We start from the raw sequence: 15,000 nt of genomic DNA, 5'->3' as shown, positions 1-15,000 counted from the left end.
TGACTTTCTACACTACATAGTCATCACTGCCTTCCAATTGCAACAGGTGGAACCATTGTGGAGTGAGTCAAGTCATTTTAGATTCCACTACTGTCTCTCCATCCAAGGTTACATGTTAATTGGCACCAGCTGTTGGATTGGTACAAGGAATACCAAGCTATTACATTGTAAAAGCAGTCCCCTTAATAACAAAACTCCTTTCAAGACGGGAAAGCAAAATCCTGTGATCAACCATATCAAATGCCACACTTAAATCAAGGCAGACCAACAGGGTGACTTGCTGACTGTTCGTATTAATTGGCAGTTCATTATGCACTTTTAGCAATGCAGTTCCAGTATCAAGTAATCTAGACTTGCAGTTGATCAAACACAGCCTTCTATGTTAGCTTGGACACAGAGTTCAAATTACTGACTGGGCCTAGGTTTTTGAAATTGGTATCCAACCCTTCTTTCATCAACAAGGCTACAAGGGCCTGCTTCCGATCAAGAGGAAAATAGCCATTTGATAAAGAAGAGTTAATCATTGACTTGATGACAGGCAGAAGTACATCGACAGTCCTTTGTCTGCTGTTGCTGTCACTCCCTGCCCCCTTCTTTATCCCAGTGTAAGATCTTCATTGTATGCAATGCCCTCATGACACTTGATGTGCATTTGAAAAAATTAATTTTTGTTTCTGGTTTTGATGCAGTCCCAAACATTGCTTGTTTTAATTACCTTTGGTTTATATATCTGTATGGGCATTTAATTAGATTACTGTGTATATTCATTTTATTAACATGGCTTTGATCTTTGATCTTTTTCAATTCAAGACAAACTTTCACTTGTGAGTCTATTATGCTACCTCTTACACTTATGAATGTCATTGAGCTCTTTGACAATGCCAGCATGTTGTTGTCTTTGTCATCCACAGAAAGACCAACATGATTTACTTGATATTATAGGAAAAGCTCAGGTGAGATAACTCAAATGTATTGCAATTAATTCTGTTACACCCAACCTCTGTTAAGATCTGTTGAAAATTTTACTTTGGGCAGATCTCATTCGTGCTTGTCTTAATGTCACTCAGTTTGGATTAGGATGGTGTCATCTTTTTCACCTACATTTTGATGTCATTATTCTAGTCAAATCGCCTTGATGAGCAAAGAGTAGATTTACCCATTTCCTTGCGGAATTTTTGGAGTGTACCATCCTTGGTAACAAGGACAACAGAGATTAATCCGGAAACAGAAGAGGTCAGTTTGTTATAGTTATACTGTATGTACCAGTCTTTGTTTTTAGTAATTCCTCACAAGCTCTAGGATGTTCACACTAAAAATGCTCTCACAAGCAGAAGTTTTCGTTGAAAAAAAAATTGCAGCACATTAGGGTAAAAAGAGGGCATCCCCGTTTTTTAAGGTGCTTTGTACACCATGTGTTTTTTAAAAGTTTTAATTATTTGAAGACAATTCCAGCTGTTAACTACTTTGTCTACTACTACTACTACTACTACTACTACTACTACCACTACCACTACCACTACCACTACCACTACCACTACCACTACCACTACCACTACTACTACTACTACCACTACCACTACCACTACCACTACTACTACTACTACTACAGTTGTAACTACCACTACCACTACTACTAACTACCACTACCACTACATCAGCAAATTAAGTGAAATTTTGATTGGGTACATATAACCTTTATTGCTCGACTCAGCAGGCATAAGTCAACTTTTTGAAGCTGCCATTCTTTTAGGTTGGAATTGGTCAGTCAGTCAAGATTTCCTATGCAATGTTGGTTGTGCCACTAAGAGTGAAAGCACTACTTTAGAACAGATTTTTCAACCCATCTTTTCTCCATGACAATATTCCTCATCCATGCAAAGGTTTTTACAGACACTTCAGACCTCAAAATCATTTTTTAAAAATACTCTTCAATTTCAACAACTCACACTCTTTTGTCCCAAGAAATCCCTGTGTTTCCCTTCACATACAGGCATTGAACTTGATCTTGTTTATCACAATACATCAAACTAAATCTTTTCCAGACTAAAGGGACCGGGCTTTCCCATAGGTCAGATTTAACAATACTGTAGGTGAATGACATGTTTGTTTACCATCTGACTGTCTGGGTTACTATTACCTGTAGCATGACACGCGTGAAAATATGTGTTGTTACAGTAGCAATGTGAACAAATGCCCTTAAGGTTCTAGAACAGCACCCTTGGAAAAGGAGTCAGTGTGGTGGTTTTTTTGTTTGCATTGTTGACTTCATACTGATCATAAATCATGGTCGTTAATTCCTTTCACAATACCAGTCAAAGGACAAACAGACTACCGTAGTTAGTCAATCTTTAAAGCTCATCATTCAGTTTCCAGTCACTTTAAGTGTCCCTAACTTCAAACATTTTTCATTGCTGAAATTTAAGATCTTTTAAATATATACCTATAGCAAACACATTTTTCCATTTTCACTTAAAAAAAATTACTTTCTATGTGATGTAAAACTTACTAGAACCAGTAATGAGAGGCATGGGATTGTCCTTGGAAGTCATCACAAACTCTTTCGCAATTAAAAAATTCTTCATAAACTTAAGTACAAAGCACTGTTTGCCATGGCAGACGTTATCTTTGGGAAAGACAAACAGTCTATGCCTCTCACTAGCTTAGTCATGAGACAAAGAACCTGGGCCCTATAGATTCAGATTCAAAACAAATTTCATGTAGGGTGCCACTGGGATCTGTACTGGGGCCTTTGTTATTTTTGATATATGTAAATGATCTTCAAAAATGTTCCAGTGTACTTGATTTCCACCTCTTTGTGGATGATACCGACATTTTTCTGCAAGATAAAAATTTACATTCCCTAGAGTTGAAATTAAATGAAGAACTAGATAAAGTTAATCAATGGCTCCAGTTAAATAGGTTGTCTTTAAATGTTGATAAAACAAATTTTGTAATCTTTTGCCCTCCACAAAGAAATCCTCAACCAATTTGCTTAAAAATTTCAGGCAGGCCTGTGGAGCAAACTGCATATGTCAAATACCTAGGTCTTATCATTGATTCTAATTTAAATTGGAAAAAACATACAAGGGGCATTAGCATTCTACAGTATCTAAGCTTAGACATTTTGTTACTATTGATATTCTCAATCAGTTATATTATTCCTTAGTGACTATCCTTACCTGACTTATGGTTTGATTTCCTGGAGGAACACTCATGACACAACTCTGAAAGCTGCTGTACTATTGCAAAAAAAGGCAATACGCATAATAACATTTTCTAATTGAGATGCTCACTCTAGCCAGCTGTTTCCACAGCTAGGAATTTAATGGATCTTGTGACTATTCATAGTACTGCCCTTTTCAATGTTTCAGTATCATCATCGTTTACTACCCTTTTGACAACTTCTTTTCACCTATATCATCTAAACGCAATAATAATACTAGACTAGCATCAAAATCAACTTATTATATCGATCATGTTAGAACTAATTACGGTGAATTTAATTTACATTTCTCTGGTCCTTCTGTTTGGAATAATCTGGATGAATATTTGAAAAGTAGTTCTTTGCATTTATTTAGACAAGCAATGATGGAAAAAATCTTATCTAGTACCTATGTTTAACACTAGCTTGGTATTGTCAATTTATTCTTAGCTTAATATTACTGTTCAAACTCAAGAATTGATAAATACTATACTACTATCTGGTACCAGTTTTTTAGGTTTTTTTTCTTTTTGTCGTTTGTTTGTTTTTTTCTCTAAATGTGTTTCCCTTGGATGAATTAGATTTATTTATTTCATTATTTTATTATTTTTCTTCTTGTCTACTCTATTAGTTGTGTGTTACAACCCAGAAAATGCAAGCAATAATTTATTGAAACTACTCAGCTCATTTAGTTTATAACTATTCTGAGTGTTTTTTGCCTGATTAAATTAATTTACTCTGTTGTATAAAATGTTTTCTAATTTGGCAAGTGAGTGGATGGATGGATGGTTGAGAACCTAGAAGTCACTTGACAAAAATTGCAATGATTTAACAAAAATTAATATTTGTTTTATGGTTCTGAAATTTGACTCTTGCTAAATAATGTTCTTTTTATCACAAATTATTCAGAGTGATAATTCAGGTGAAGAAGAAGATACTGAAATTGAACAAGACAAGGAGGAGACAATGAGAGATCTTGACCCTGTTAAAGAAGTAAGCAGATAAGTACTGTCAAGACCACACTCTGTTGTTCTTAGGGAAATTACTGTGGAATTCAAGTACTGCGTACAGTGTTCTGTTTTCCTAAAGTACAGTAGATGCACATTTTGCTGAATGTTTTATACAATTATGCATGTTCATGCAGTTATAATGAAAATATTTTTTGAAAAGTTTAATATGAAAATAATTATTATGTTTGTGATCTTAGGTGTTAGCTGCAGGTGGGCCATATCCATTAGTGGTGTTGCCTGTTGGAGGTGAATACAGACTTGAGGGAAGCAATCATCAAGGCGTCAATATCTCGGACTTAAGATCAATTGACTGCAAGATTGAAACAAACAACACTATTCAGAGTTACAGAAGAGATTTTATGGGAAAGGTAATACGTGTATATATACAGACCTTCTTTCTATAAATCACTCTGATTTTACTTTCCAGGATAGTCTGGGAGTCTCCCTGATTAGGACCAACTCTTCCAGTCTGCGATGTACAAGTCACTGTATCTCTTGGATAAAACTCACTTTTAGAAACAGTCACGTGTCTTTTTTTGTTGTTGTTGGTAGTCACAAAATTAATGTGCATGCCCTACGGATATTGAATTAAGCTCCGATCCGCAAATTCATAATTTATACCCTTCAGTATTTCCAAATTTCCTTGCCACGATTAGAACTCCGGCCCACACTTTTCCCAGCTTTGCATTATTGAGCTCCATTTATTAAGGGTATATTTTGTTTAAAGATCCACTAAAACGCCATTTGCGTTGCAATGACTTTCGACGCTGTTGCAGGTTAAGTTGAATATTCTACTATGTCCACCAGAGAAATCGACGCATTTCCACTACCCTCTCAATCCTAAGAAAATATGCGCGGAAGACTCTATGCACAAAGACACCACTTAGCAGGGGAGTGACAGGCAAGACTTTTACCGGCATGCAAAAAAGAAAAGAAAAAAAAGAAAAAGAAAAAAGAGAACAAAGAAATTAAGTAAAAATTACTGGTACATGTAGGTCAGGGGGACTTCACAGCTCGTTCCCCCATCCAAGTTCTAACCCCATTCGAAGGGGCTTAAATGAAGTTGACACTTGGACTAGCATCAACGATTGTGATCTTTGTGTTGAATTTGCACATATCTTGTTGAACTTTATAACACTTGAAATAAAAAAAAAAGCAAAACCTGGTGTCTTGCAGTCATTTTGTCACAGATGCATCCTTGTTTCATGAGTTGTTAGGGTTGAAAATGCAAGGTCTCAAACTTGAGCACAGGCGGCTGCTAAAATTGATATCACTTTCAATTTTGTGATTTTAAATGGACTTGTGCAACCAAATTAAAAGTACGATTATAGCAAATCTCCCAAAACGTTTTGCGCTGATAGTAACTTGTTGGTGGTGCAAAAATTATGTTTTTACTGGGTTGCCAGTATGGCAATCCCAGTCGGAAAATAGGTAAAATTTCTCTGTTTTATTTATTTATTTTGTTATTTTTATTTTTTTTTTCTGTGTCAGTAAAAGTCTTGCCTGGCACTCCCCAACTAAGTGACGTGTCTTGTGCATAGAGTCTTCTTTGCGTATTTTGTTAGGTTTTGTTGGGTGGAACAAGGGTCCAGGGGAAAAATCATCTGATTTTGGATCCTTGGGAGTTAATAATAATTTTGTAATGATTGTCTTTCTGTTTCTTTCTATAATAATTGTTTGTAATAATATCTTATGTAATAATGTCTTTTGGTTGGACACAGTTTAAGTTGTCCGCTAATTGTCATATTACGAAGTGAGGAATGTTTTCTTTATATCATTACAGGAGCATCTTAATTTCATTTGTGATGATGGTCCAATTATTTTGTCAGTAAAGCAGGAAATAGAGAAATTGGATGGCTGTGACACTCAAGGCTTCATTAAAGTCATTCTGAGGTACTGTAAAGGAATTCATGTGATCATCACCAAAATCAAGTCAAAGAACAATAATTTAGTGAGAGAATTGCCATTTGAAGGATACATATTGTGCCTCAAATGGAAACTAGGAAAAAACCCGAGCCCCAGACGGGATTTGAACCCATGACCCTCCGTGATTTAGTCGAATGCTCTAACCACTGAGCTACTGCAGACTCTGGTGAGCAAGGGTGAAATGTGGGTATTGCCTAGAATTGCATCACACAGTCAGATACAGTCGAACCTTGATTATCTGGACCTCGATTATCCAGACATTTTTCTCTGGTCCCAATTTTTTCATGAATATTAATTAGTTGTGATCTTGAAAACTCAAAGTCGCAAAAAGTCCAATAATCCTTTCGATGAGACAAAGAAATATTCTGATGTGTTCAGCTGATATCTGATTGGTTCAATTATTGCTTTTTTGCCAAGGGAATTTCATGCTTGATTAGTTCCTTCCACACGAGCGATCAATCGTAAACTCAAATCAAAAACATGTCTACGAAGCGATAGCGAGCCATTCTATCTATTAATAAAGATAAGCAGATATTAATTATTTCACGATTGGATAAAGGAGAGAAAGGAACAGATTTACATGTAGCTCAAGAATTTGGCATCAGCAAGCAGTAGATCTCTGACATACGGAAGAACAAAGACAAGATCCTAAAATTTACTGACAGCATTGAGACAAGGGAAGGATTAACAGGAAAGTCCCTGAAGCTGGCCGATGATGAGCAGTTGGATAAAGCCCTGTACACCAGTTTATTCAACAAAGATCTACTGGGACACCGATTTCAGGACTGCTTCCTGAAGAGAAAGAGAAACTTTAATTTTTTCTCTACGCAGTTAAACACAGAGACGGCTGATCGGGAATTCAAAGTATCAACTGGCTGGCTAGAAAAGTTTAAAACATGGCATGGCATCAGGAACCTTTGAATTCAAGGCAAGAAACTTTCAGCGGCAGAAGAAACAGTTAAACCATTTCTACAGAAAATGCACAAAGTGATTGAGGAAAAGAATCTTTACCACAAAGAACTCTTGTTTCCTGTCACAAAATATCTGCTCCAGGGTTAAAAAAAGGCAAAGGATCGTTTAACTGTGCTGGGCTGTACAAATCCCACTGGAACTCACAAACTAAAACCCGTTCTTAGTGGGAAATCTTTGTGTGAACCAACGCGTCAGTCCACACGTCGGTCGACGCATCTGTGGGATCGGATTCTTCACATTTACCATGATATTGGCTATGGTTGGCTAAAAGTACGATTTAAAAGGATGATTTTGGGCCCTTAGAAGGAAAAGACTTGTATGGTTTCACTTCCTCTGTCGAATTGTCTGATAAACACTTATGTCAGAGGTTTTGCATCAGAAAAAAGCAACCAACAATGCCACACTTGTGTTCTTATGATGCTTGCCTGTCGGGCAACCTGCGATAAGAAAGCGAAAGCCCAAAACCTTGTTCCACTAGCCCTGCGCTATCGGACAGCCTTTTTGTCACACCCTCTGATAACACCTCGCTAACTGCATCATGTAATATCATTAAGGCACCTCAAAGATGCAACTAACCAACCACCTTTAGAAGCGAGTAATGTGCGAAATACTATATTATAATGCATCAAATGGAAACTCTTTGACATACCTCAATGTGACTGCTTGATGCAGTTAGCAAGGTGTTATCACTGACATGCCTTAATGTGACTGCGCAATGCAGTTATAAGAGTCATGTGGTTATTTGAAATTTGACTATGTGACTGGGTGTGATGCAGCTCTAGGCAATACCCACAGTTTCACCTTCGGTGGTTAGAGCATCCAAATCAGTTTCCATTAATAATTTTGATGCACAATGTATTTCTTACATAACTCACTTAGGATTGACATTTTCAGTGGAATAATTTTCCTGTATACACCTTATTCCAAAATGACTGCCATTTTACATGGCATCTTCAGGACAGGATGCGGCGATGCGGATCCGCATAATTCACTGAAATCCGCATCTTCCGCATAATTCCGATATTTTCCGCAAAAAAACAGAAGAAATACCTGATATTAGTGATAAAGCAGCTCCTTAACATCCTCAAAAACATAAAAGCCAAAGAAATTGACTGTTTTGAAACACTTATTTTCCTGAACATTCAAGAAAACACACCAATGCGTTCGCAAGATGAAAGTTCGTAAGAAAGATCGTAAGCAGTTTCCGCGCATTTTTTCGCCAATGAGCCTGGACACTAGTTTTTGTTCCTACAATGCTTCAGCAAATGGCGTAACTGATAAGAAACTAAGGGTGCATTCGATTGACCGTATTCCAGAATAGGATTACATGGACTACAAGTTAGAAATCCTTCGTTTTTACGGAGATTCACATTAAAAATGTCGAACACCTGCTAAAATGCTATTTTAAACATATCTTTATTATCCTTGTTGCTTAAAAACGCCAGACATACCATTTTGAATTCATCACTTCATGTATTCTTATTCCGGAATACGGTGAATCAAACGCACCCTAAGTCAATAATCGAGGGAATGGATCGCGCTCCAAAGGTATTACAATTTTGCTCCATTATCTCCAAATTAAAACAAAATTCATGACGAGAAACAAAATAATTTTTTATCGCTTATTTATTTTATCAAAAGTTGCGGCAAAATCAAAAATGCTAACCCTTTTATTTCAACGGTGAAAGCTGGTCGCAAATTGGTGACTCTTCCATGTATTTTAATCACAAAGGGCAAAAATTCAGTCACAAATGCGATTGTATTGATTGCAATTTCGATTACGGATTTACCGTAAGCATGTAAATACATTGGACGGGCCTAATTATTAGTTTTATAACTTGTTTAAGTTTCCGCATAATCTGGTGTAATTTCCGCATAATCAACGCATGTTTCCGCATAATATGGCCAAAAATTTCCGCATAATCTTTAATTTTTTTCCGCATCCTATCAGAAGCCATGATTTTAGTACTCTTTTGTTTCCTTGCAAATTGGGTCTTTTGGCCTCACTATCAAAGTAAAATTTAAAAGAATATTTAACCTTGAAACAGGCCCAAAGGGCCAATTTTGCAATGAAACAAAAGAATACTATTTAAAATGGTGGTCATTTTGGAATATAAAGGTGTATTGTCAAAGTCCATTGTATTTCATGCTTCTCTGTTCTGAATGGCCTTTATTAATTTTCCACACTACCAGAACTAAAGAAAAGACTATTGCAGACTCGTTACCAATAGAAAATCTTTCTGAGAATCCAGGACCACGAGAGATAGTCAAGGTGTGGAATAGTTGACTAAAGATAAGTAAAAGTGTCCTATGCTTTGTATGAGCCGTAAATGAGCTATCATGCTCTTTGCTAATAGTCAGGTATGCAATATTGATTCCTGAATAACATTGTAAATGAAGATAATATCAAAATATGTGGCAAAACCATTAATGTAGAGCAAAGAGCAAGCCAAGTAAGGATCCAAGATGGATCCTTCAAGTACTCCTGCGGGTACATTCGCATCATCAGACGTTTTGTCTTTCAAGAGTACAATTGTACCCTTGCATTATTCCAGCAATGTAGCCATTGACCAGTTTGTCATACTGCATATGCCACCATTGCTTGAATGGAAGATGAGGTGCGAATGACTAACTTTATCAAATACATGTACCTTACTAAAGTATTAAAGGCATAGCTGTGGCAGTGGCCGTGTTTGAGAAGATCTCTTAGCAATGATTTTTTTCTGAAGGGAATGCAACACATTATGGCTGAGACCCATGCCCAAATCAGACTGTCTTCGATGCTTTGGCTATTTGCATTTTCTTGGAACCAACTACAAGACAGTACAGTGTATTTACATTATAACCCCATATTTAGTGACAATTAGTTTGTCTGTCATCATTATAATTATAATAATGGAATTAACCAGTTATTTTGGTATTATTGTGGTTTTAGTATCTTTTGGTAGACGATGAAGAAAAGATGGATCAGTTTCAGGTTTTGGCACACCCTAAGGTAAGGTTAATAATGATTTACCTTATTATACACCGTCTACATGTACAGCAGCCTAAGAATACTTATTGCCATTAAATAGTCAAGTACGTTAGCTAAGTCATTCAAATTAATGTACCTTTCAGTTCACAGTTACATGAGATTGATGTGTTTCTGTGATATACATGTGAGCAGTGTGTTGCTTTAAACTTTAGTTATTGACAATCAGAGATGAAATAATAAATTATTTATTTTGAATTGGTTTGCATAATATGTACCGGTACATGTATTGTACCATGATTGAATCTCGTATCTTTTGAAGCTACTGTTGTGATCTTGTTTGAATGTCACTTTCCATGATTGTTCATTAATTTTATGTCAAGTATGGCTGAAAAGAAACACTAACACAATGAACCAGGGCTACCTTTTGCATTATTAATAACTAATAACAATTATTGTTAGGCGTCAGAACTGATTGTCAAGTATGATGAACACAATTTATCCCATGCTTTTAAGTTTGGAGTCATATACCAGAAGTATGGACAGGTAAATATAGTAGATTTTCAATCTATGCCTAAACCACAACAGGATTGAAATAAAGTTATTAATTTTTAACAACATCTAGGTCCAGTCACTCCACCCTTTAAGTCTTCCCATGATTCCTGGCAGTGAGACTAATGCCAGATGATTTTACTCACCAGTTGGGGTCATTTTAGGTGTGAATGGGATAGTGTTTCCAAACATGAAATGAACTGGAGTAAGAATGGAAGTGCAAAGCATGTTGTGGTTTTATAACTAGGATTACAATGTAGCTACAGACTGTAATAATATTCACTGAACAATATTGTCAGACCAGCAAACTTAACGGTTTAAAGGTGTAATTGTGAAAGATGAGTTTGATGTTGGCAGGAATTTTTGCGTAATCACAGTGTTTTATGTGGCTTACAGACAACAGAGGAAGAATATTTCTGTAACCGAACTCACAGTGCTGCAATGCACGAATTCCTTGATTTACTGGGTAACCAGGTCGACCTCAAGAACTTTAAAGGGTAAGTCACTATTCATTTTCAAGATGTTCTTAACTCAGACTTGGGTTTGATGGAGATCCTTTGTGCTGCATTGTTTCAAATTGCTAAAGTATTTTCCCGGCTGCCGCTTGTGTCCTAGCAAATTTGGATCCCCAGGTACAAATCCGCTAGCGAATTTGGATCCCCGGGGGTGTAAATCCGCTATCGGATTTAGTCCCCCTTCGTGGATTTGGACCCCCCATATTACAGCTTATTTATTTAACTATTTATTGATACAGAGTTAGATTTTGGATCAGGGAAACTTGAGGAAAAGACTTAGGTCAGTTAATTTGTTGTTTCAAAGCATGCGGCGGCATTTCGTATTAAGTACATGTACATTGTATAGCCTCATCTAAACACGAAGCGGAGATGGGAGAATTGGAGACAGTTGTATTGCAAACCCGAGATGCAGTCGCAATTCTGCGATTCTGCGATTCTGCGATTCTGGGGACTTGTATCAGGGGGTCCAAATCTGCTGTGACACCGGTTAAGTTGTCCGGTCAAATCTGCTTTTGCTTGGACAAGTCACTAGCCCTGATTTTATCCGGACAAATATGATAAATAAATGTAGAATATAAATATTAGAGCACTTTCTAAGTTCTACTTTCTCCGCATAGTTTTGAACCGCGCAAAAATATGCCTGTATCAATAAGCACCGCCGATAAGAAGTCTGTGTCTCGAGATGCGCAGAACGTATGCACATTAACAATAGTAGGCACCGTCCTTAATATGTTGTAATTTCAAGTTTTAAGATACATGTTTAAATTTTTATTGGAGAATAGCCTGGACTTTTGAACTGACACTTTAAGAGGTATCTGTTTCGCTTCTCACATAAGTTCACAACATTAATTTGCAGCAAATTCCACATGGACTATGAGAATTAAAAGCATACACACCAATAGGCATGCTACGCTGGAAGACCCGCTAGACTGAGTCGTTATAAACGTGATACTGCCTTAAGAATTTTGCTGAATCAACATTTGAACGTCAAAAATGAGTCACACAATTCTTGGTCTAAACACTGAGTCAGTAATTGCTAATTCTTCTAAAAGAGTGACTGCTGAAAAAAAAAAGTGAATTATGGCATGAACACAAGAACTGTGAACAGTTCAGACGTCCAGACACTGGCCATGACTGAAAGGATCCTTACATGTATTTTGTGGATTTTTGGGCTATTCTTTCTTCCACAGGTAAACTAGAAAATGTCTTAGTATTCACCTTTGAATGGATTCTCTTTTTAACCCCCAAAAAGCCATGGCTGTTCACACTTCAACTTTCTGCCCTGTAAAATTATTGTCAGACAGATCTTTCCTATGATGGTAAACAATTATTACACATACAATGTTTCATTTGAAGCAGTAGCAAGCCACATCTACTCTTTGTGGGCCAGCTGGTGCCGTGGGTTATTGGTTTACTGTTACACTGTATGTTCTTCAATCTGATATGTTTTTAATCAGGTTCCATGGAGGGTTGGATGTGAAGCATGGACAAACTGGAGAAAAGTCCATTCATACAGTGCTAGATTCAAAGTATGGACATAATTCCAGCCATTGTTATGCTTTGTTTGTAGTGTGGCTGACCATCAGTATTTTGGGTGGTACACTGTATGTGTTCTGTAAGGTTAACTTTGTATTTCTTGGTATGTTTGTAGTGAAATAATTTATTTTACTTTTTTCTGGTATTTTACATTGATCTACCAATTTATTAGAGTGAATCAGCGTAAAATTAAATTCAATACTTTGAATTTTTTCATTGTTGCAACAATCATTTCAAAGTTTACGGTTTTTGTTGTTAATTTTTTTGCTGTCTACATGCAGTTTTTAGCAGTTTTCAATTAAACTGATGCAAGTTTAAGTGTTTTTTGTTTGTTGTTGCATGTTATTGGGCGAAAATGTTATTTTCCATGCTGTTAATTTTTTCAGAGAGATTATGTTTCATGTATCTACCCTCCTGCCATTCAGCAGTGGTGACAATCAACAGGTAAAAGAAAAACAACCTTTGATGCTTCCTTTGGTTATAAAATTGGCATTCTACAAGTGACCCATCTACAATCGTGGTCAAAAGTTGTTGGGAAGGTTGCGCGCATGAGCTCACTTCACACCTAATTTGATTTTTCTAACTATTAGCTGAAGTATTTGGGAAATACCATGCTCTTGTGGCCCCCCTCCCCCATATTCAATGTTGGAGTTCCTCAGGTAAAAAAAGTCACCCTTTTTTTCCCCTGGAAAATCCAACATTGAAAAGGGGGAGGGGGGTATCTGTAAAATGAAGGTACCCTCCCAACACTTTTGTCCATGATTGTAGCTACTTGTAGTCATACCCTTCCCCCGAAAGAAAAACGGGAAAAACGGAGAGGGTACGGCTACACGTAGGCTATACAAAAATTTGGTTTTATCAATGGAGTTGATAATGTAAATTGGCCACTGTACAGAGATTCTAAAAGCTGACATTTCGAGCGTTAGCCCTTCGTCAGAGAAAAATAACTATTGTTTTTTTACATGTAGGCTATGTCCCATTTAGAAACAAGCAGTATTGGGAAGGGATTGGGGGGGGGGGGGGAGGGTGGTGGTGGGCTAGGTAAATGTTGAGAATTTTTCGCTTTGTGCATTTTGGAATAAATAAAGCAAACCAATACAAGACTATCATTCGACTCTCAGGGTTGTGAACAATGAAATACTACATTAGGTTTTGGATTTTTCACACCAAATGTTGTTTGTGTAAAATAATTATTGTTTTTGTCCATTTTTCTTCACAATTTAAGGTGCAGAGAAAAAGGCATATTGGCAATGATATAGTTGCAATAGTTTTCCAAGTAAGTCTCATAATTATTGATAGAAGTTGTAGAAATGAATAATATAATTACGGTACATTGAAGTAGTTCTTGTTGTTTGCTTTTAGGTTTCTTGATTATTACATTATGCATATAAGAAATTCTTATGTCTCAATTATTAAACCTGCTCATTATAACTGTGGCCCAACACACCAGGGTATGTTTTGACTCTGTAATGAATCTGGGCGTGAACAATCGATAAAGTCGATGATCAATAACAGTCGATATCAATTAATCGATTGATATTGACAACCGATGGCCAATCGATCGCGTAAGTTTTCGTAATTATTGATTGTCATCGATCATCAACAATAATTGATGATCGATGAAAATCGATCCGAAACCGGAACCACCAAATCCGAAATCCGAATCCAAAACCAGAACCACCAAATCCTGGTTCCAGTTTGTCTGCGCCTGTGTAAAGTTTGATGAGGAATGGTCGACTTAAATGGTCGACAAAATGCAAAAATTTAATTGTGTTAGACTTTGCTCTAGAAAATCCCGTCGGATTAAAGTGATTCAGTGCAAAGTCAGGGCCATTTGCAGTGTTTAATATTGTTTGTTGCCGAGTGATAATACAGCATTATCAAATACTGTTCAAAATATTGTCCCTGGGCAGCTAGTGATGTGGTGGTCAAGTGGTTAGGTGACGGGTTAATCAACATTGCCAGGTCCGAGTCCTATGTCCATACAACTGATACAATTGGGTTGTCTTTAAAAACATATGACCATTTCCCATAATCCATATCAAGCTTTCAGTCGTCTAGATTAACGATAATAGTGCTTTCAAAGCAAATTAAGAATTAACGATAATCGTGAATTCAAGGAAGAGAATGGGCTGGAAATATATATCGACATGAAAAAAATATGTTAGTGCGGGAAATATTTGTATAGAGACGAAAACAACTAAAATGAGCATTTGTTGAGAAATACTTCATACTGCGATTTGGACATACAAATATAATATTTTTGCAGGTTTTGGCATTAATATTCGGATTGGATATATAATGTATGTTGTTATT

At 36.6% G+C, this 15,000-nt stretch overlaps 1 protein-coding gene across 1 annotated transcript in view; it reads left to right on the top strand.

The window, feature by feature from the left end:
• Positions 1-15,000, top strand: part of LOC138052056 (rap1 GTPase-activating protein 1-like) — a 45,373-nt gene that overhangs the window by 8,534 nt on the left and 21,839 nt on the right. Inside the window, 12 exon segments of the mRNA XM_068898410.1 lie at positions 912-953; positions 1,123-1,233; positions 4,112-4,195; positions 4,410-4,580; positions 5,996-6,105; positions 9,304-9,382; positions 10,046-10,105; positions 10,544-10,627; positions 11,030-11,130; positions 12,606-12,677; positions 13,071-13,128; positions 13,910-13,960. Coding sequence (XP_068754511.1) covers positions 912-953; positions 1,123-1,233; positions 4,112-4,195; positions 4,410-4,580; positions 5,996-6,105; positions 9,304-9,382; positions 10,046-10,105; positions 10,544-10,627; positions 11,030-11,130; positions 12,606-12,677; positions 13,071-13,128; positions 13,910-13,960 — 1,023 coding nt within the window.

Source organism: Montipora capricornis, chromosome 6 (assembly GCF_036669925.1).
Source record: "Montipora capricornis isolate CH-2021 chromosome 6, ASM3666992v2, whole genome shotgun sequence".
Classification (NCBI taxonomy): Eukaryota; Metazoa; Cnidaria; class Anthozoa; order Scleractinia; family Acroporidae; genus Montipora; species Montipora capricornis.
Note: the sequence above shows the minus strand (reverse complement) of the source record. Positions and strands in the feature narration are given on the sequence as shown.